The sequence below is a fragment of the Theobroma cacao genome, chromosome 8, assembly GCF_000208745.1.
Source record: "Theobroma cacao cultivar B97-61/B2 chromosome 8, Criollo_cocoa_genome_V2, whole genome shotgun sequence".
NCBI lineage: Eukaryota > Viridiplantae > Streptophyta > Magnoliopsida > Malvales > Malvaceae > Theobroma > Theobroma cacao.
In genome coordinates, this window is record NC_030857.1 from 14,942,537 (window position 1) to 14,965,384 (window position 22,848).

The 22,848-nt window shown below is 32.6% G+C and overlaps 1 protein-coding gene and 2 pseudogenes across 1 annotated transcript; 2 read left to right on the top strand and 1 right to left on the bottom strand.

The window, feature by feature from the left end:
• Nucleotides 4,625–7,114, top strand: LOC18592872 (annotated as a pseudogene).
• Nucleotides 10,112–12,698, top strand: LOC18592874 (annotated as a pseudogene).
• LOC18592875 lies at nucleotides 13,880–15,451 on the bottom strand. Its single transcript, XM_007019799.2, has one exon. It carries the CDS (start codon nucleotides 15,217–15,219, stop codon nucleotides 14,065–14,067), a length of 1,155 nt encoding a protein of 384 aa, XP_007019861.2. The 5' UTR covers nucleotides 15,220–15,451; the 3' UTR covers nucleotides 13,880–14,064.

Genomic DNA, 22,848 nt, shown 5'->3' on the forward strand with positions numbered 1-22,848 from the left:
ACCCAATATTCTCGTGTTGCCTCATTCGGGGTGAGTTCCAAGGTTTCGTGTGCCCATAACTATAAAAAACGTATTTTGATAAATTTTTTGATAAATATTATATAGATTCATAGCACAAATTAGTAGTTGTTCACTCATCTGCTGAGATGACTCAAACTTCTCAACTACCTTGTACAAGCCTTTTGGCTTCTGATTGCATTGCCATTTGCACATATATAGCTAGACATTGTCTTTTAGATCAAATGGGACAACTAATTTTTGGAAAGTAGGAATTGCCTCTAGTGCCTAGAACTGTAAGTCGAATGTAACCATTATCATACCGTAAATGATAAACGAAGGCAACCATAAATTATTTTATCAAAAGGAAACTAAAAAATGTTACTTTACAGTACTTGTATCACCTACGCAAATCTGTAAATGTTGTAGCATAGACGATTATTCTTCTACAAGTTTGCGGTAGGCGCTTCGAACCCTTTCAATAGGTAATCCTTGGTCAGCCTTCAAACATAGTGACCTTAGGGGAAGACATTCCAAGTGTTGATGTCCTCCACCAATGACAAGAGCCAAGGCGTCACCCGTCTACGATAGTCTTGACCAAATAAAATATTAATCGCGATCAAGATGAGTGCCATCTTAGTTGCATCTCCTAGTAGTTAAAAGTTGCCTCCTCGGAATGTATCAAGCAACGACTGTAGCTTAACACTTTGGTGCCCATTTTAGTGTCTCACATGAATTTTGTCGAGAACAACCCTATACGGTCTTGTGAATACATCGAATAGTGGGCCAAACTTTAGTTCTGTGATAAGGCAGAACTCCTGCTTTGATAGACACGCCTTGCTTTTGCCAATGGTAAACCATAACTCATGGTTAATTAACTTTGTTTTAGTGATTTGATAAACCATGATGTTTTGCAAGAGACCAGCGCAAAAGTAGCCTTGTGGATAGATGTCCAACAACATTCTGAAACACGTACTCTTGAATGTATCGTACTCCCTTTTCTCTTAGAGAGTCTTGTTGATATAATATAATTACGACCACTTACAGTAAGCGTTAATGGAGACCTTGAACACCACTTCTCCCTCGGCACAATAAGCAAAGTATCAAGGTTATGATACTTTCTGAACTCCATACGCAAAACATAGCACATATGCACGTGTGAGATAGACCAACAAACAGTTAACCTATAATATGCAGAACCCTAGATTGAAGAAAGAAATATATGTTGTTACACGTTATGAATACCAAGTAAAATGTTCTTACACGCTATGCAGACCAAGTAAAATGTTGTAACACGGCAACCCATGCCATGTCATGACACACCAATTATAATTACTGCTTTGTTACACGAAATGTCATGACAACTATGCGGTCACCACATGCCATACATGTAATGCTACCTTAAACCCAAAAATATTTAACCCACAACACACTAGATTGAAGAAATTTATGTTGTTGCACGCTATGTAGACCAAGTAAAATGTTGTCACATGTCAACGCTGAGCTATGTCATGACATGCCAACTATAATTATTGCTTCGATACACGAACTACCCTAAAATACCCACTTTGGTGACACACTATGGATTATGGCGACTATGCGATTTGCACCTTAAACCCCATACAAAAGCTAAAAACCCCAAAAATAGTTAACCTACTACACGCTATATCAAAGATCTTTTTATTCTTGTTACACGATATGCAAACCCCCTAAAAAATTTTGGTACGACCCTCAACCATGTTAGTAAAAATGCTGTAGTTCTCTCCACAATTTACCCAAAAACCATAAAACCAAGAAGAAAACAGTTAAAACATATCACAGGCAAAAACACAAACATTTCATAGAGCAACCAACCCAGTAAAAAATTACCAAACAGAAGAAAGTTTTAATTGACAAATGACTGACTTCTTCATGTAGAACCGACATTATTGCTATGATGTCGTTAACTTTGCTGAAAACGAAGTAAAAAACTCTAGTCCTTTTGGGAATAACAAATGAATCAAACTCTCTTACTTATTTCACACAACCATATGTGAATGTTGAACATATAATAAAATGCAATGGCCTTGTAGACACTTCAACTGCTAAATTTATGTGCATGTCGTGGAATTTCAAACGGTTTGCATATTTGTTTGCATTTTTTTAAAATTTATGCTATGTCACATATTGAAGCCATGGTGTGTCACATATATTCTCACCATGTCGTGTCACAAATTCTCACCATCTCGTGTCACACATTCTCACCATGCCATCTCACAAATTCTCACCATAACGTGTCACATATTCACATCATGACGTGTCACATTCTCACACCGGCATGTCACATATTCTCACCATGCCACATCACACTTCCCACCATGCCATGTGATATATTCTCACCATGCCGTGTAACACATTATCACCATGCCGTCTCACACATTCTCACCATGCTGTGTCACACATTCCCACCATGTCGTGTCATGATCCAACCGTGTCACAGCCATGTCACATATTCTCATCATGTTGTGTCACACGTTCTCACCATGCCATGTCACAAATTCTCATCATGTCGTGTGACACATTCCCACCGTGGCATGTCATTTACTCTAAACCCTACCATATCACAATTGTGTCACAGATTCTCACCATTCCGTGTCACACATTCTCACCATGTTGTGTCACATATTTTCACCATGGCATGTCACAAACTCTAAACCCAGCCATGTCACATAGGGCCTACTTTATCATGACTAGTTCATGTTTTGGTTTCACATCTTCCTCTTTTCGATTCACCACCATATTAGGGATTTCTGGTTTCACATCATTCTTGAAGCTTTGGATTCATCACAATTGGTTCCTCATTTGGTTTACTATCAACCTTTTCTTACTATATGAAACTCGTTTGCAATGGAATACAGTAATGCACATTTAACAACAATACATTAAACCACATTCAAATCACTAAAACCACAAAAGAATCTACATTCACTGACTGACTTACCGTGTAATAATTGTAAACTTGATCAAACACTTTCCTATCCTTAACCTTGAATCAAAAGATCATTCAATAAACCTGTCGTGTAATATGCACGGCATTTTTGCTTACGGTGATATCCAAAATATAAAAAAAAAACCATCTTCTGCAACATAATTTTGTTTTGCACAAGCTTTTCGAAAAAAAATGGATGTTTTGCACAAACTTAGAGGGAATAAATTTCGTGCAGATTTATCTTCTCCAATATGCTCGTCAATGAAGAGTTCTCATTAAAGGCATTTTTGTCCCAAAATCCCATCTCTTGGTTAAAAACAGTTAAAATTATCTGAAGGGTTATTTTCAAAAACACCTTATATTGTAGGGCTAAAAAAATTTTTTAACCTAAATGTAATGCTAAGGGAAGAGCTTATTAAAGATTGACGTTACACGTAGAGGTAAAACCAAGTAAAAATATTGTTAAAAAACAGTGGCATAAACAATAATAAGGGATACATCCAACCATGGATATTATGATCTAGTAAAGCTCATATGTTGCAAAGCCACCATCTGCATTCTGCAAAAATATGGAAATGAAATCTAATCAAAATGTCAAAAGCCTCAAGCTAATGAATTAATAACACGAATCCCAAGATATAACTAAGTGATCAAGGACAAATAGGGGGTTTTATAATGGTTAAACTTATAAAGATCGAGGACAATAGTTACATGGTTGTAACAATATATTTTCTATTGTTGTTTTTATTCAGTTTTTTTATGTTGAGATACAAAAATATTAGTCTTTTTCTTTCTCTCAAATATCTCTCTCTAATTCTTTTTCCCTCATTCTCCTATTCTTTCTTTCTCCTGACTTTGTTTCTTCTCCAATACCTCGTATCTAGGCTAAAAGAGAAAGAATGAAAATTTTTTTCTCAGTAAAATGAAATTTGCATTAAAATCACTTAAACTACAGTGAAAAGATTAGCCCATATATGGAAATCAAGGTCAGGATATACAATCAAGGTACAAGCCTAGTGGTATTCGATGCCATTAAACAAAGATTCGCCTATTGGTCGTTAATATAGTAAGACAATGCAAAAGTCATAAGCAAATCAAAGTATTCACATAAAATAAAAGTCAGCAGCTCAACCCAATAAAAGCATCAAAAGTTACCACTATGCCGAGAACATCGTATTTCTGTTAACTCCAAATTTTGCTAAGGAATCTGCAAAATAATTACCCTATCCTATAGGTAAAAACCACCATGCCTAGTGAAAGAACAAATGTATCTATCTCGTTAAATAAATACCACTTGTCCCAATGGCCTCGTATCAATATAGGTCACCCATGATAGAGCATTCTTGGAGTTAGATTCAATAATCAACTGAAAATTTGTAAAGGAGGAGCCTGAGAAAAGATGCAATACATGAAGAATGGCCATTAGCTTTGCAAAGTTGGAATCTTGAATGCCAAGTAGGCCAAAGAAAACACCCACCACATAACCATATGAGTTACATAAGACTCCACGATGTTGTACTTTGTACAAACTAAATTCAGAACTAGCACATGTAAGTATCTGGATTCTCTAGTTACAACTCTGGTGCTATCTTATCTCTCTTACAGGAATTTCATGTCAGCGAGATCTATATCTGATTCCCAGTCCATCCACATTTTAAAATGGTAGATATGATTTATGCCAAGTTTTCAACTTTCAAGGAATGGGAGGGTGCGGGACTTGCAGGTATGAATAAACAAACAAAAGGTAGAAATAGGATACTTTCATTTTTCCCATATGTAATTAGAACGTGCGTACATGCATCCAGAAGCTAAGGGATGCTCAACTCAAGTACATGCTAATGCAAACAACAGAGGGAACCGAGAGACTTTTGCTGCCGCTGATGTTATTATTCGCAATTCACGTGAATCTTTTGATAGGGACATGCTTTCCATATGCTGACGTGCTACTTATGTTATGACCTACGCCCCAGTTTGCAGAATTTTGTTACGTATAGTGTTATGTATAGGTTGTTGATTATTATATCAGCTGCTTTGTTATGCTGATTGTTGTGCTTGCAGGTTCAACCTAATACCTGTGAGAGCTTTTGTGCATATTGATGTTTGCCCAAGGCTGATTTCTTGAACCGATATGTCTGCAGATGAAACATATAGGTGCAAAATCCCACTACTTTTGAAAGAAATTTCCCCTTTTATGAATCACTGATTTAAAAAAAAAAAAACTGCAAAAGCTTTAAGATCTTGCCATGCATTTAGTTCAAAAGTAAAACCCAACACATAGTCATAGTTATAGTGCATAGATTCTCACAACAGTTCTTCATAAGGCAGCAATTATAGCTTTCATCAGTTATGAACAGTGAGAGATTAGCACTAGCACATGCTACTGTTTAGCATTGTTTTTTCATCAGTTACAAATCCCTTCATACCTCAATTCTGGTAAAGTTGTACTCTTTTGATGAATGGTCAAGGCTATTATCAATTAAAGAAAGGATGGGACAATATACTTGCCTGCGTTTTCACGCCATCTTCAGCAATGACTACCTCATGAATGGCCCATTTTCATGGCAGTCTTCATATATTAGTGGTGTTGGTGCCATTGCTACCACGTAACAACATATTGTGAGCTTATGGTTATCATAGCTGAATGAATGATTTAGACTAATAAATTTGTTTCCTGTGATGAAATCTAATGTTTGCAAAATTCATGAATCAAAGTTGTATTGAACTTAAAAAATAATAACTTATTTTAATTTTTTTTGAATAGTACTGTGGCTAAAAAAAAAAAAAATTACTCCACAATAGAAGAAAATGGATTTGAGGAATATATATGTATTTTATTTGTTCAATGTTTTTTTCCCTATTAATACCCTCAGCAAAAGGAGTTGAAATTTGGTAACAAGTATTCCATATTCTTTCCTTACATTAGATAAAATGTTTAAATTTGGAAAGTTTGAATATAACAAGTATAACATGGAGCATGATGTAAACAAGTCACTTTATCAATGAATTATTCAAATTTGACTTGATAAATAATCAAATTCAACTCATGTATGATGGGGTTGGGGTCAAGTATTGAATTCTATTGAATTGAGCTAGAATTTTATGTATTCGGTTTCGAGTGGTTTATAAGTTTTATTTAATTTTTTAATATTATAAATATAATATTAAATTTTATTTATATATTTAAAATCTATTTGAGTTTCAAAATTGAGATGAGTTCCGAAATTTTGTAAATAAAATAATAATTATTGAGAAGTAATTATATTAATAAAAAAAGGGGACTAGTGAGCCTGAAACCGAAAGAGTGTCACTTGCGCCGCTCAGCCAACATAGGTATTTCCAGGGTTTCTATGCATAAGAGGCGTGCCACTGGTGGCAAGAAGAAGGCTTGGAGGAAGAAGCGAAAGTATAAACTTGGTCGTCAGCCTGCAAATACTAAGCTCTCAAGCAACAAGACTGTTAAGGAGAATTCGTCTTAGAAGAGAGAATGTGAAGTGGAGAGCATTGAGATTGGATTCATGGGGTAGTGAGGCTGTCACACGTAAGACCCGTATTCTTGATGCGGTATCTAATGCCTCAAACAATGAGCTTGTCAGGACGCAGACTCTTGAAAAGAGTGCCATTGTTCAAGTGCATGCTGCAGCGCCCTTTAAGCAATGGTACCTTCAGCACTATGGTATTGACATTGGGAGGAAGAAGAAGACAGCAGCTACGAAAGAAGCTACTGAGGAAGGGGAAAGTGTTGCTGAGGAAACTAAGAAGAGCAACCATGTCGTTAGGATTTAGGAACCTTGAGAAGCGTAAGAAAGATCGTATAACTTGATGCTCACATTGAAGAACAATTTGGTGCTGGTAGGTTTTTTTTTTTTTTTATTTTTAATTGAGGGAGGGGAATTTGAACCTTGCTTTAGATAGGAGATCATGCACCAACTAATGAGCCAAATGCTCGGGTGCAATTTGGTGCTGGTAAGTTGTTGGCATGCATTTCTTCACATGTGGCAGGGCTGATGGATACATGTTGGAGGGTAAAGAGCTGAAGTTCTATATGAAGAAAATCCAGAGGAAGAAGGGCAAGGGTGCTGGAGCTGCTTAGATGCAGTATTTCACATGTCCTACTCTCAACAATGTGATTTTGTTTGCTTTAGATTTTGTTCCTTTAATTTATGGCTACCATTTAAGATATGATACATTTTAATGTGAACATTTTACTTTTTCAAAATCTGTTTAAATTGTTTTGGTTTTTTTTAATCAAAAGTTAAAATTATTTTTTTTTTTAAAAAAAGGGACTAGAAACCGAGAATGAATGACAAACCATATTATATATAATCAAAAGAAAAGTTACATCATTACTTTACTCTTGAGCAAGGCTTTGCCTTCCACTCTATGCTTTGAAATATGCTACACTTAGCCCATGAGGTCAAGCAGACCAGTTGCCCATGCTGCTGTCCGGTAAAGAGTGAGGGCAATGGTCAAGTGAGGTATAAGGTTGAGGATTAGAATAAGATAATTCTGAATCAAAGCCCAATGCTGAAGTAGGCATTGCTTCTGCTGGCGCCGTGAAAGAATGCTGCATGTACATGTCTTCCATCACATAGTTGTCGCTAAATCTCATTATTTCTTGTTGTTGCTGGTATTCTTGAGCATTGGTCGCCTCCAGCAGCTCATCCAAATTTTGGTCTTCAAAGCCTTCGAGTACCCATTCTTGTTCAAAATTTTCAGCTGTCATTCCTTCCTCACCCAATGACTTGTCTGATGCTAAAGTAGATACTGGTATTGCTGCCCCCGTGAAACAAGTTTGCTTGTCTTGGGCTGAATTGCTGAACCTCATCCTCTTCTGTTGCGTCTCATCTTGTTCAGTTTCAAGGCCTCTTTTGGTGTGCTGGCTATTTATGCAAGTATTGGTGGCTTGAACCTGCTCACTCATCAGAGTTTGGACTTGCCCAATACAATCTTCAAGCTCCTCTATCATGGCTTCAATTCCTTCAACATGATCATATCCAACTTCTTCAGCAGTCGATTTAGTGGCATTTTTGTTTCTGATTGCGCAAAAGGCATAATCACTCTACAAGAGAAGAAATATAAATGGTTAATAGTACTGTTGGAGTTCCATAAATATACTCATCATCATATCAAGCATGCAATGGAGGTTGTAAAATAGGTAGGAAACTTACTTGGGTAAGAAGAGAATACTCTTCCATGAGCCAATGTCCATTGACATTGTTGGCACCGTCCCCTTTAACTTAAAACACAAAAAGCTTCTTGAAGCCTATATGATTACCTTCAGAATCCTTGAATGGATGGGTTCTTGGACCTTTCCAAGTCCCACGACCAGTCGTTCATTCAATCCTTTTCCCTAACCCTTGTTCTTAAGATTGGTGAAGACGTAGAACTTTCTGGGTGAGGTCATGCTAAAAATCTTCCAGGGCTCCTTGTCTTGGTGGCCGTAGATTTCGCAGTCGGTGAAGACTTCAGAAGGTAAAGGCTCTCCTTTGACCTTGTTGGAGAGGAAATGGAGAATGAGCTGGTCATCGGTTGGAGCAAAGCGATAACCAGGTGGAACCCATGTCGAGGTTGAATGATCAAAATAGAGGTACTCATGGTCGAGGTCGTCATGGGTTGGAGAAAGTAGAAGCTCTGTCATGGTTGATTGATGGAAAGAGTGATCAGGTTGAAGTTGAAGGTGTGTCGCCATTTAAGTGTTTGTGTGTGTGTAGAACAAGATTTCCTGTTTCTCTCTCCCCTCAACCTTCGAACTTTGACTTGAGGAATGCGTAATCTAATGTATATAGGTTTCTCAACAACAAGTTTCCTGTTTCTCTTCAAACTATGAATTCAAATATATTTGACTTCTTTTTAAAATTTAAATGTATTTGACTTTAATAATGATTAAGTCAAATATATTAGTTCATCAAAATTAAGGCTCACCTTCCGTTTTTAGAAATCAGAAAAATTAAAGGAAAGTGAAATAATTTTAATAATTGCAAGACAAAAAGCAGACAGGACACTTTCTTATATATATATATATATAACTAGAATGGTAAAAAAAAAAAAAAAGAGATGAAACCTAAAAATGCTAAAGCACGAGAAATTACATTCGTCTGTTGCCTGACAACATGTGTAAAGCAGTTGGTAAGGCTATTTAGTAGGTTTTATTTTAATTGATAATTGGAGCAGAAAAGTAATGAATGTGTTGAGACAGCTAGATGAGCTTGCTTTTATGAATGCATTACCTTAATTTTTCTTAAAGTAATAATTAAGCAGGCGTAGTCGCATAGACATAGTTTCTCATCTGAGCCAGTACAGTAAACATGCGCAGGGGCAGGGCAGCATTAACACAATCTGACATTTGTGCAAAAGGTTATTGAACTGAGTTTTTTGACCATCTTTGGTCACTGGATTGGATTGTATACTTTGATTATCTATCTTCTGCGATGGGTGCTAGATGCACCAAACTATGTAATATCCAAATGTGACCATGAAGAGAAGCTGTTGCTTAGTTAAATATGTTGTTCCCACTCGAAGAAGCTTCCAATTACAGAATCTGATGTTGTGGAATTGAGAAATGCTGTTGATCCATTTTTTAGGAACCCGTTGATCTGTAACTTGTATTTCTTTCAAAATATCAGTTTGTACAGTTTGATGCCTGAAGGTCTGTACCATAATATCTTAAGGTCTACCTTCGATTTTACCCTTAAAAAAAAAGTCTTTATGAAAATCAATTTACCTAATATAAATCTGCTTTTGTTAAAATTAATTAAAAATAGTCACAAAATTAAAATAATTTCTTTTGAAGTGTGCAAAAGTTCAATCAGTTTAGTATTAAAATTTTCAAAATCGAAAATACCAAACTTACTTTATGCAAAAATTAAATTAAATTGAATAATTATAATTATTAATTAACGAAACGGACAAAAAATCAAACTACTTCAATTGATTTTAAAGAATCCAATTGAAGTAAATATTTTACAATATTTTTATCAAATTTTAAGGTAAAATATAAATATAAATTTAAAGATGAATTACAGATTTAGGAGACCCAAAGCTAAAAGTCTAATAATATAAAAAATATATTAATATATAATAGTTTAAATTTCCATTAATTTAAATTTAATTTTTTATCTGCCCTATAGAAAACTTTATTCGCGAATCTAATTAACCAAAATAATCAAACTTGCAAAATCAAATGCTTTGAAAATTATTATGATGGAACTCAATTTGATTGGATCGATTTTTTTTATTTGGAATGATTTCCCTCCCTGCTTCCTACTTGCTGCCACGAAACAAACCATGCTTGAGCAAGGGCACACTTGAAGTTCCAGTCCGGTTGAATCTTTGGCCTTCTCCTCCATCAATCCTCATTCACAAAAGAAGCCATGGAGTGCAGCCAGTCACCTTCCCTTTCTTTGTGCCTTCACTCTTCCCCTCCAAATCCTCTCTTCTACAGAAACAACCAATTCTCCAAAATAAAAGCCTCCGCAAGATCCCCACCGAAACCCCAAAAAGACCCAACCAAATTTACCCACAGAAGAAGCCCACCACCATTCTTTGAGAAGTACGCATTCCCGTCCCCTTTACCACTCCACACCAAGAACCCACATGCCATTTACAAAGACATTCAAAGATTCGCTAGACAAAACAAGCTCAAAGAAGCCCTTGCCATTTTAGACTACGTAAACCAGCAGGGCATCCCTGTAAATCCCACCACTTTCTCTTCTCTTCTTGCCGCTTGCGTTCGTTCCAAATCCTTAGCCGATGGGAAGCAAATCCACGTGCATATTCGAACAAACGGGCTCAAAAACAACGAGTTTTTACGTACCAAACACGCTTATATGTAAACTTCTTGTGGCTCCATCGAAGATGCCTTAAGGTTATTCGATGATTGTACTAGCGAGAATGTTCATTCCTGGAATGCTTTGCTTAGAGGAACTGTTATATCGGGTAAGAAACGGTATTTGGATGTGCTTTCTACGTATTCAGAAATGAGATTGTTGGCAGTCAAATTGAATGTGTACACTTTCTCTACTGTTCTTAAGAGCTTCGCTGGTGCATCAGCATTTAGACAAGGTTTAAAGACGCATGCCCTTTTGATTAAGAATGGTTTCATTGATAGTTCAATGCTTATGACTGGTTTGATGGACTTTTATTTTAAATGCGGGAAGATTAAGCTAGCGTGCCGTGTGTTTGAGGAAATTCCTGAGAGAGACATAGTTTTGTGGGGGGCGATGATTGCGGGGTTCGCACATAATAGGATTCAAAAGGAAGCTTTGAGTTATGTTAGATGGATGATAAGTGCAGGGATATATCCAAATTCTGTTATAATAACTACCATTCTTCCAGTGATTGGGGAAGTTTGGGCACGGAAACTAGGTTGGGAGGTCCATGCTTATGTAGTTAAGCCCAAGCAGTTGGTTTTTCAGTCTGGTTTAGTTGATATGTATTGCAAGTGTGGTGATATGGATTCGTGGTAGGCGAGTTTTTTATTGCTCGAGGGAAAGGAATGCGATTTCTTGGACTGCTTTGATGTCAGGATATGTATCAAATGGGAGGCTTGACCAGGCTTTGAGATCAGTTGTTTGGATGCAGTAGGAAGGGTTCAAGCCTAATGTCATCACGTTTGCCACGATTCTTCCTGTTTGTGCGGAGTTGAGGGCTCTGAGTCACGGAAAGGAGATTCTTGTTTATGCTATAAAGAATTGTTTCTTGCCCATTGTGTCTATTGTCACTTCTCTGATGATTATGTACTCAAAATGTGGTGTTTCAGATTATTCTTTGAAATTGTTTAACGATATGGAGGCAAGGAATGTGATTTCATGGACAGTCATGATTGAGTCATATGTTGAGAGTGGGCGTTTGCATGAAGCACTCAGTGTGTTTAGGTCAATGCAGTTCTCAAAACACAGGCCTGACTAAGTGGCAATGGCAAGGATGTTGAACGTTTGCAGTGACCTTAGAGTTGTAAAGCTTGGGAAGGAGATCCACGGACAAGTCCTGAAAGATTTTGAATCAATTCCTTTTGTTGCTGCAGAAATTGTCAAGATGTATGGTAGTTGTGGATTAATTAGCAGTGCATAGCTAGTGTTTGATGCAGTCCCTGTTAAGGGTTTTATGACGTGAACTGCCATTATAGAGGCTTATGGATATAATGATTTTGGTGGAGATGCAATTAGTCTTTTTCATCAAATGGCATCTGACGGTTTCACTCCAAACTATTTCACTTTCAAAGTGGTTTTATCAATTTGCAGACAGGCTGGATTTGTTGATAAGGCTTGCCAATTATTCAAGCTAATGACTTGTAAATATGAACTCAAGGCATCTGGAGAACATTACTCTATAATCATTGAACTTCTTAATACTTTCGGTCGCATGATTAGACTTCTTAATAGTTGCGGTTGCTTTGAGGAGGCTGAAGGATTTGTGCAGATGAGTTCTCTATCATGATGAAAGAGACAGCAGAATCTTCTTTTCTCATGTTTCAATGCATTAAGTAAGCTCCTGGAACCTCCCTTTGTTTTATTGGATTTTTGTGTACTGTAAATGGAAATAATTTGTTGTAAGTTACTTTAGCATGTTATAGGTGATTATAAGACGAGGGAAACAAATAAATTGCTAGCCATTATCACTTCAAGTGTATGTAGATATGTGTATTCAAGGATCTTTGCTGTACTTTTGAGATCACAAACTAAAGAAAGAAGGTTATATTTCTTAATAGTGGCTATACGAGCAGTATTTCTTCACACTCATTCCTAACATAAACGAAAAAAAAAGGAAGTAGGTTTCCTCGTTTACATTGAGCAGCCAGGTTTTTGGACTTGCACGTTATGACACAATCAAGTTTCATATTTGATTTTTTTGTACATGAATAGAATTGTTATTGGGCTTTGAATACTCTTGCAAAAGCAAACATAATTGACGAATACATGGAGGATGGTGGTTCTTTTTTTCTTTTTTCTTTTAATTTTACGAAGTCTATTAATGACAAGGTGGATTTTAGGGATTTGTGGATCAATTGATGTCTTTTGGTGGTGGGTAATTGTGAAGATAAAAGGCACATGGAAGAGACATTTAGAATTGAGAGAGAAAATGGCATGGTAGTAATGGAGAGGGTGAGATACTAAAGAAAGAGAAATTGTAAATTTTGTAAAAGACAAGAAAAACAATAAAGAAATATGCATTTGTGTTCGACTTTATTGATTATTATATTAATATTAATATTTTCATTTTTATTTATTTATTTGTCATTTTAAACTATATAACATTTATAAATAATAATACAAAAATATTTTTGCATACCAACACTTGGCCTGACTTGTCCCACAAAATCTTAGAGATTTACATACTAACACTTGGCCAATGATGATTCGTTTCAAAAGGAGATAACTACAATTTTTTTTTTTTTGAAAATAGGAGATAACTATAACTTAATTATATGTGTATAACCTCAATTATTTAAATGAAATTATCCATTGTTAGTCGATGTTCAGATTCATGTAGCCTCTTCGTCTGTGTGTAGGATGCAGCTGTTTTTGTCTCTTATTTGCTTTAATCCATTCAAAGTTGTATTATAATAATAATTTTTTTCTAGTGAAGCAGGACACATTCTAAGCTAAATTCATTTTATAGTTTGATTAGAAAGACATGAGAACATGCTCATAACTTTGGACTTATTTTAAATATTTAAGAATTATGAGAATTTTTAGTCTCCACTGAATTCCTACTTGAGAATTACATTATAATCAAATTGGATAGGCATGTTATTCGTTATTCGCAATAAAGAAGAATCTAAACAAACTTGTAAGATGTTCCATTCACGTGCTGTGAATTCTATCTTATTGCTGTGCAAAAATGTTTATAACATGAACATCACTTTCTCGTTTTTGAGAAATAAAATAATTTTATTTGAACACTTGGTCAGCATAATTGAAACAAAAAGCAATGTCATTCAAGCCCAATCAAGCAACACTTACAAACTGATCAAGATTGATAAAAAAAAACAGGAACAAAAGGCTACAAGTGAACAGACAGACACTCATAAAACAAAGGAAAATAACAACCCCTTACAATCAAAAACAACAAGCGCTCCTTTTAACTTCACCCCCACTTTATCAGAAAGCTACCAAATCTTCCAAGTCAAGACAATCAAAGTGGAGGGTAAAGTTACAAGATTTACATTCAAGAGCTATATCTTGGCAAGGCAGGCCACACCTAAGACAGATGTCATAACTCTTTTTAACACAAATGAGCGGATGATGGTGATTCCAAACCTTGTAAGTCTCTCCTATCTTCTTCTTCAAAAATGGATATTTTCCAAAAACACATTTTGGATGAGCAGAATTATCACAAATTGCACAATGATAGAACCAATGGTTTGGATCTCTTTGTCCTTCACATATATCACAGTAATATTCTTCTAGATCAGCATTTTCATCATGAAAAGTAAGTTCTAGAAAGTGTTTGTCACACTTATGCCGAGCTCTTTGTGGTAGTGCCATGCATTTAACATGTAAAACAAAAGTGCAATCTTTACACTTGTATCCACGATGAATGTAATCACCACAAGCATTGCATTGCCCTTTATTCAAATCAAAGTCAAAAAAGAGAGTGTGTTTGTGTCGTTGACGTGGGATGATACGAGAAATTCCAACACACCTTAGACAAAATTTATAGGTGTTGTTACCATGGTAAGCAAAACCACTACAGTAGTGATAGCATAAACCACATTGGAAAGTGTTCTCTACATGGAGGGTGAAGAGAGATTCATGAAACCAATGATGTTTTTTCCTGGGTAATTCGACACAGGTTTTGTGGAGAAGGAACTCACATTGTGAACAATAGTAAAAGGAAGTTGAGATGGATAGCATGCACGCATCACAACGTTTATCATTGTCTTCCTTAATCTTGTTGTCTAATGTTAAATCATGTTCATGGCTGAAATGTTTTATCTTTGTGGCTTCTCCATGTTGGTTCATTTCAATGACACAAGTGATGGAAGCTAAATTTTCACTAGACTCCTCATCTTGATCATTTATCTGACCAGTTGCAAGATACTTCTCCATTGCACAATCCACATGGGCAACAAAATTGCAATCTTGCTTTAAACAATCGTAACTGCCATACTTCATTAGCAATTCACCGAAACAAATTCCACAACCGTGTTTTTCAAGCTCCTGTTTTTGAAAGAAGTAGTTGTGAATAATTTCATGGTGATGCCATGTAGTTTTGATGATGCGTGGCAATGAAACGCATTTTTTATGGATCATAATGTGACATGTAGAACATATATAGGAAATATGATTTCCCTCAATCCCACATGCATCACAAACGAATGGGTCATCCCTAAATAATTGAGTGAATGAGTGCTCACTACATTCAACAACAAACTTTAGCCTTGGAAGAGCACATTCGATGTCAATATCAAACTTGCAAGGAAGACAACGATAAAACAAACTCCAATGTTTCTTATGGCATGCCTTACAATCAAGGTTACAATGTTCAAGATAAAGAGGGTGTTTACGATGGCAAGGGTGATGAAGTTGAGCAGGTAACTGAGTGCATTTCTTATGAAGGTAAAATCTACAATCAAGACAAACATATAGGGAGTCTACCAGGGGTTTTTGACACCAATTCATCAGTGGGATTTTCAATGAAGGTCAATGGGTGTTCATGGGTAACGTATTTGAGCTCACAAAAATTTTCATCCATGTTATGCAACAGGAAAGCACATTTAATGTCAAGGGAAGCTAAGCAAGAAAGGCAAATATAAACAAACATCTTACGTTTTTCCTTGCATAAATCACAAATAGAGTATGTCGACCCCCATGGTGGATTTGACTTAAGAGTAAGAGCAGCATGCTTACAATGGAAAGGGGAATGAATTTCTGAAGGTGCCTCGGCACATTTTTTATGGAGGTGAAAGTCACATTCTGCACAGCTAAAACTTGAGCCCAATAAGGATTCCAAACATGCGGAGCAGCAAGCTTCTCTTCTTTTATCATTATGCTCTTCACCATTGAACACTAATGGATGTGGATGGCTAAAATGGTTGATTTTCTCTATTCTCTCTCCCTCCTTCTCCTTCTCCTTCTCCATTAGTGAATAATCAATTTGAGATGGTAAGGAAAGACACAATGATAAAGATATTGTAATTGATCAATATATTTATAACCAAAGAAATAAAACGTCTTATTCTTTTGTTGTTCTTTACTTTATCGGTGTAGGTTTCTTTATTCTTTTCTTGTGCTTGTTAACAAGACAACAAACTTTGGAACACCGACACTACTAAACATTATTAATAATAACTGTTTGATAGACTTGTTTTGTTTCTTTTCGGTAAGTTGTAGGTAATCCTTACAACAATAAATTTTGATAAATGATTACTTCTAATTTTTGCATTAAAATAATGGTAATGGCTTTTTCCAAAGTGACATTGAAAACAAAATAAAAAAGCAGAGTATAATATTTTGACATTATAATTTCTCCTCTCCAACATGCCTTTATTTTTGGTATTTAATATTCTTTTTTTTAATAAGTAGTATTTAATGTAAACAAATTAAGTTTCCAATCTAAATATAGTTACATAAATATATTTATATTTTTATTATTAAAAATGTTAATAAATAATGGTCTTCATTCAATATTTTCATGATTTTAACCATAAATTGGGCTTTTTGGAATTTAAATTATTGGGTAAAATTGTGAATAACCCATACATTTATTAGCCAATTAATTAATTAATTTTATCGTATTTTTTTTTTTGAAATGTAGGCAATATTGTTGCTTGCTACCAAAGTCAATTGGCTTTGGACAATTTATCATAGATTAACCAATTAATAATAATCGACATCCAATTCAAAACTTAAAAAATTTGTTTTTCTTTTCAATTTACTAAGGTTTACTTAATATGAAAATATTATCTATATTCTATGAAAATATTAATAATATTTATGATTTTTAAATTGTTGGTTTACTTAGTCAATTTACTTTAATTACTAATATTTATTGAATTAGCAATGACTAAAGATTTGGTCTTTTATTATATTTTTTACTATAAATTTACAAACATAAATAACTATTAGATAGAAGTATCTGATAGCTAAAATTTCAAAAATTTCCTATATTTAATACAAATAATTTACATGAATAAATAATTAATTTAAACACCTTGTATATTATTAAAAAGACTCAAAATTTACAAAATTATATATGAAATAATATGATTCTGCCAAAAATATTTTTGGAATGATAGATTACAATTTCTATAAGGGCAGACCAACTTGAACTTGACAAAAGAAGCAAGTAAAGAATTTCACTTTACTTTACTTTATTTTCTTCTCAGAAAGAGAAAAGAATTCTACTTTGTTTTTTTTTTATCTTTTCTCTAAAGAATTTAGATCTAAAACAAGGATTAGAAAAAAGTAAATAAAGATTGTTATTTAAATAATAACTTTTCCAATTTGTTGTTGTTTGTACCTCTGAAAGAAAGGAATTTGAATACTTTTTTTTATATATTGAATTTGNTCTATTTTATATATATATATATATAATATATATATATATATATATTATATCTCAAGAACAAAGGATTTTTAAAACTTTATCACATAAGAGCCTTAATTTACATTATGTTTGAAACTTAAGAGAGAAGGAAAATTATCTTTATATATATTGTCGATGGAGTTTTAAACTTCACAAATGAGCTAAGAGGGTTAACACATATTCATTAAGGTATAATTATGAGAATTAAAAAATTAATGATAATAATCTATAGAATAATAATATTATTTTGGTGTTTATATATTATTCTAAGGAGAGATGAAGATAATTTTCTTGGAAGGGAAAGAAGCTTACTGAATAAAATAACAATAATTGCTCCTAGATTTGTAACATATAGATGAGTAAATTATCTTTTTAATTACTTAATTTTTAAAGAATTTATATTTTGGACACTCAAAATTTGAATTAATATTTTAAATTAAATAAAAATATATGCATTAACATATATACTTTTCTTTTATAAGTAGTATTTAATGTAAAAAAATTAAATTTCCAATCCAAATAGTTACATAAATATTTATATTTATATTTTTTAAAAAAATTGTTAATAAATAATAGTCTTTATTCAATATTTCCATGATTATAGGCTTAAATAAGGTTTTTTTGGAATATAAACTGTTGGGTAAAATTGTGATTAACCCATACATTTATTAGCAAGATAATTAATTAATTAATTTTATCATAGATTAGCCAATTAATAATAAGCAACATCCAATTCAAAATTTATAAAATTTGTTTTTTTTTTCAATTTACTAAGGTTTACTTAATATGAAATTATCTATATTCTATGAAATTATTACTAATATTTATAATTCTTAAATTGTAGGTTTAGTTAAGTCAATTTACACTTTAATTACTAATATTTATTGAATTAACAATGACTAAAGATTGGGTCTTTTATTATATTTTGACTATAAATATACAAACATAAATAATTATTAGATACAATTATCTAGTAGCTAAAATTTCAAAATTTTCCTATATATATACATACATGATTTCATATTTTATACAAATAATTTACAAGAATAAATAATTAATTTAAAAAAATTGTATATTATTAAATATACTCAAAACTTTCAAAATAATATATGAAACAATATTATTCTGCCAAAAAAAATTTTCGAGATAGATTGCAATTTCTAAATACCTTGAACTTGATAAAAGGAACAAGTAAAGAATTATACTTTATTTGGCTTCAAAAAACATTTTTACTTCATTCTTTTCTTTCTCTTTTTATCTTTTCTCTAAAGAATTTACATCCTAAACAAGCAAAGGATCAAAGAAAAATAAATAAGGATCTATTCCTTGTACATGCAAAAGAAAGGAATTTGAATACTTTACTATGTAAAGGTCTTAACTTACATTGTGTCCAAGACCTAAGAAGAAGTATAACAAAGAAAAATATCTTCTATTATAACATGTGAGTTCAGAAACTCAACCATTCGTGATTGTAGGCATAAATAAGAGTTTTCAAAATTTAAACTATTTGGTAAGATTGTGAATAACTCATACATTCATTAGCTAGTTAATTAATAAATTAATTAGCTTTATTATAGATTAGCCAATTAATAATAATCAACATCCAATTTGAAATTTAAAAAATATGTTTTCTCCGTCCAATTTACTTGGTCAACTTAATAAGGTATATTATTAAAGAAAATCAAAATGTACTGACCACCTTGAACTTGACAAAGAGGAACAAGTAAAGAATTTTACTTTACTTTGTTTGCTTTTCAAAAAAAAAAAAACTTTATTCTTTTGTTTTAATCTTTTTTCTAAAGTAATTACATCTGAAACAAGCAAAGAATTAGAAAAAATTAATTACTTGAATGGCAAATAACTTTTGGAATTTGTTGGTACTTCTACATCCAAAAAAAAAAAGGAATTTAAATACCTTACTACATAAGGGTCATAACTTACATTGTGTCTAACAACTAGCTAGGAGACTCTTTTATATATATTGTTAGTAAGATTTAAAATGTTATAAGTGAGAGTTTGTAGGACCGTCACATATTCGTTAAGGTATAATTATAAGAATTAATATTTTAATACAATTACTAAATAGAGATGTGGTTGCCTTATAACTTTGTTTTTGAAGTAAAAGAAAAAAACTTAATTGTGGATGAATTACGTATTTTAAATCATAAATTCTTTAATTAAAGAATTGTATCAACATTAATATAAGGATTTATTTAGTTTTTTGAAAAAGGGAGAATATTTTGAATAGAATTTTTTATTAAGTGAAACTTTGTCAAAGTTCTCAATTTATAATGAATTTGTGTTTGCTGGCACCATTATTATTTAAAGACTCTGCAAAATAATTTTGGTACATTCATAAGAATATTTGGATAAAACTTTTTCCTTTTCCTTTCAAATTGTTATTTCTTATTTAATAGTTATTATTATTTATTATTATTTTTTGAATAAAAATAGTTTGATATTGATATTTATTTTCAAATTCTCTTTTGGTAGATTTAAGAAAAACTTCGCACTTAGAAATTTTTTGTTTTTACGAAACATGATCACTTATAACTTATTTATATATATATATTTTTTGAAACATTGATCCTAAATTGGTCCAGCTTGCTGACATTTGAATGATCCAAAAACTAATTTCACACTATGAATCATGAGACCAATCCAGTGACCAACAACTATGGCAACAAAATTACAACCTGTCCCTCGTTCTAAAATAAAAGCAGCTTTAGAACCTGTGTACACAATTGTTTATCAGTAAAATATAATTAGTTTAAAATCTGTAATTCTCAAGACAAAATGCAAAAAATCCACCCAACAAGTATCAGCAAAGGGGAAGTAGTAAAATGAAGTTGCTGCATAGTGCAAACTTGCTGTCCCTTCATGCTGCATCCACCAAGAAATAGCGGCAGAAAAATTGTAGATGCTAATAGCCTGCCACCAAGCACTAAGTTTAAGGTTCCCAATAAAGACCAATGGAGAACATTTCAAAGGAGAATGATCAATAATAGTTGCATATACAGAAATTCCAAGAGGTTTAAATGATTATAAAAACTTAACTTAAATCTAGTTTCTTGTCACTCTTTTCAATAGGCTTTGTACGTACATATTTTAAAATTAAAATGGAAATAATTGCTCCAAGGCAATTGTTATAAACTAGAATCCAAGCCATTACAAGGGTTTTCTAAATTGTAGATGCTGCACCTCCTTGAAAGACTAGCTACAGCAAGTCAATCCAAACAAGTCAATGCGCAACTAATACATTAACCACAAAACTACATTTTTACTTCATTTATTCCCTAAATAAACAATATAATTCCACTTGCCGCCATTAAATCTTGAATTGCATATAAGATAGGATCCATCCCTATCTTGCATCTGAATTGGACAGGTTAAGGACAAAAAGGAAATTTTCACATCAGGACTCCATTCTGTAAGACTCACGCCTTTGGTCGCCAATAGGTTCATTTGAAGAAAAACAAACCCTAATTTTTAAAAATTCCATTATTGAAAAATTTTTATTTGTATGTATATTTTATATTTTTTATGTTTATTCATTTTAAATTTATTTTTAAGAAATAAATAAAAATCTTTTGATATTGAAATGAATTATTTTCAAATTCTCCAACAGTTTGGTAGAATTTTAAAAAAATTTCTCACTTAAGAATTTTCAAGAAAACAATCATTTATAATTTTCTTAAAGTTCTGTCATTGGAGGATTCTTACTTATTTGTATTTTTCTCTTCATTTATTTATTTATTTTAAATTTATTTTATTGCTTTTTTACATCAAAATAAAAAAAATATTTTGATATTAAAATCTTTCCCAAATTCTCCAAGCTTTTGGTAGAATATAAGAGAACTTTCTCACCTAAAAATATTTAAGAAAATTATCGCTTATAATGTTCTTAAATTCCATTATGAGAGAATTTTTTTATTGAATTTATATTTTTTAAACTAAGCACACAAATAAATATCATGATACAATTTTAAAGCTGTTAAATATTTCTATCATTGAGAATCCTCCCAACACTTTAGTTAAGGTCCCATAATTATTTGTAATTAGAAAATTTTGAGAAATTTGTCACTTGCAATATTTCCCAAAAATATCCTTTTTGAAGATTTATTCTAAATAATTAATGCAATTTTATATAATTTTAAATAGAAAATATTGATTTTATTTTTTATGAACTTCATTACTGTTGTATTCTTTAAAAAATGAATAATAATTAGAAGTAAAAGAACCCAAAAGATTCTCAAAAATCCCCCTTGATTCCTTCATAATCATTAAATGATTAAATTCATTATCAGAAGAGGTCAAAGGGAAAGAATCTGACAACAGCATGATTGGTATTACTCAACTTGGATTGAGGTTAGGATGTAATTTAGCCAACGTATAATTATTAGAATTATTAATTTCAAATTTTTATAAAATATATTGGAGGTTATTATTATTTATTGACAATTATAGGTTCAATTGGTACTTCAAGACTCAACTTGGATTAAGGTCTTAGGGGTGTTGGATTACTAGTTGGTGTTATAGTTTAAAAATGTTGACTTATAGTTGGATTTTTTTTGTTAAATTGTTAGGCTTTCTTGAAGTTCCAAGGTTCAAGTTTGGGAACTAAGCTAGTTAGAATTGGCTTTAGTAAGGTAGCATAAAAGGTGAGGGATATGAATTTAAATTGTTTTTGAAAAATTGCATGCGATGTTTGATTATGTTATGATCAATGTTTTTCAAAATGTGCATGGGAAACGAGACCTACGTATTGTATGTTTTGCCTTCAACTATGTTTAACTTGGAAATGTTATTAACTTGTTTGTGAACTATTAAGTGTTAAAAGAACATATGGTTTCCATGATCAATTTGTTTTTATGAAATATTATGTGTGGTATGATTATACTGTTAAGCCCAGCTCTATAATATACTTGCCATGTCATTCATGTACTTGATAGCATGTTTGCATACTTGGATGCCTCCAAAAATCGTTAAAAAGTCAGTATTGTACTTAGTGGTACAATTAAGTCGATTAAAGCCTCAAACTAGTCCAAATAGAGATTTTGGGATGTATTTGAGAGTTATTGAATCTTAGAATGTCTTAAAATGGTGATTTGGAGTTCAAGGATTCATTTGAAATCCAATCCGGAATTTTCATAACGTAGAGGTAAAATGGTCATTTTTGCCATCCAAGGGTAAAAAATTGAAATTTTTGAAATTTTACACCACCATGACACTTGTCAAGCCCATGAATTTCACCTATTATCATTTTATACTTTAGATAATTATGGAATTATATGTGGTGAAAAGGAAAAGCCTTATTAGTTAAGTTTTAAATGTGAACCAATTATATGTTGCCA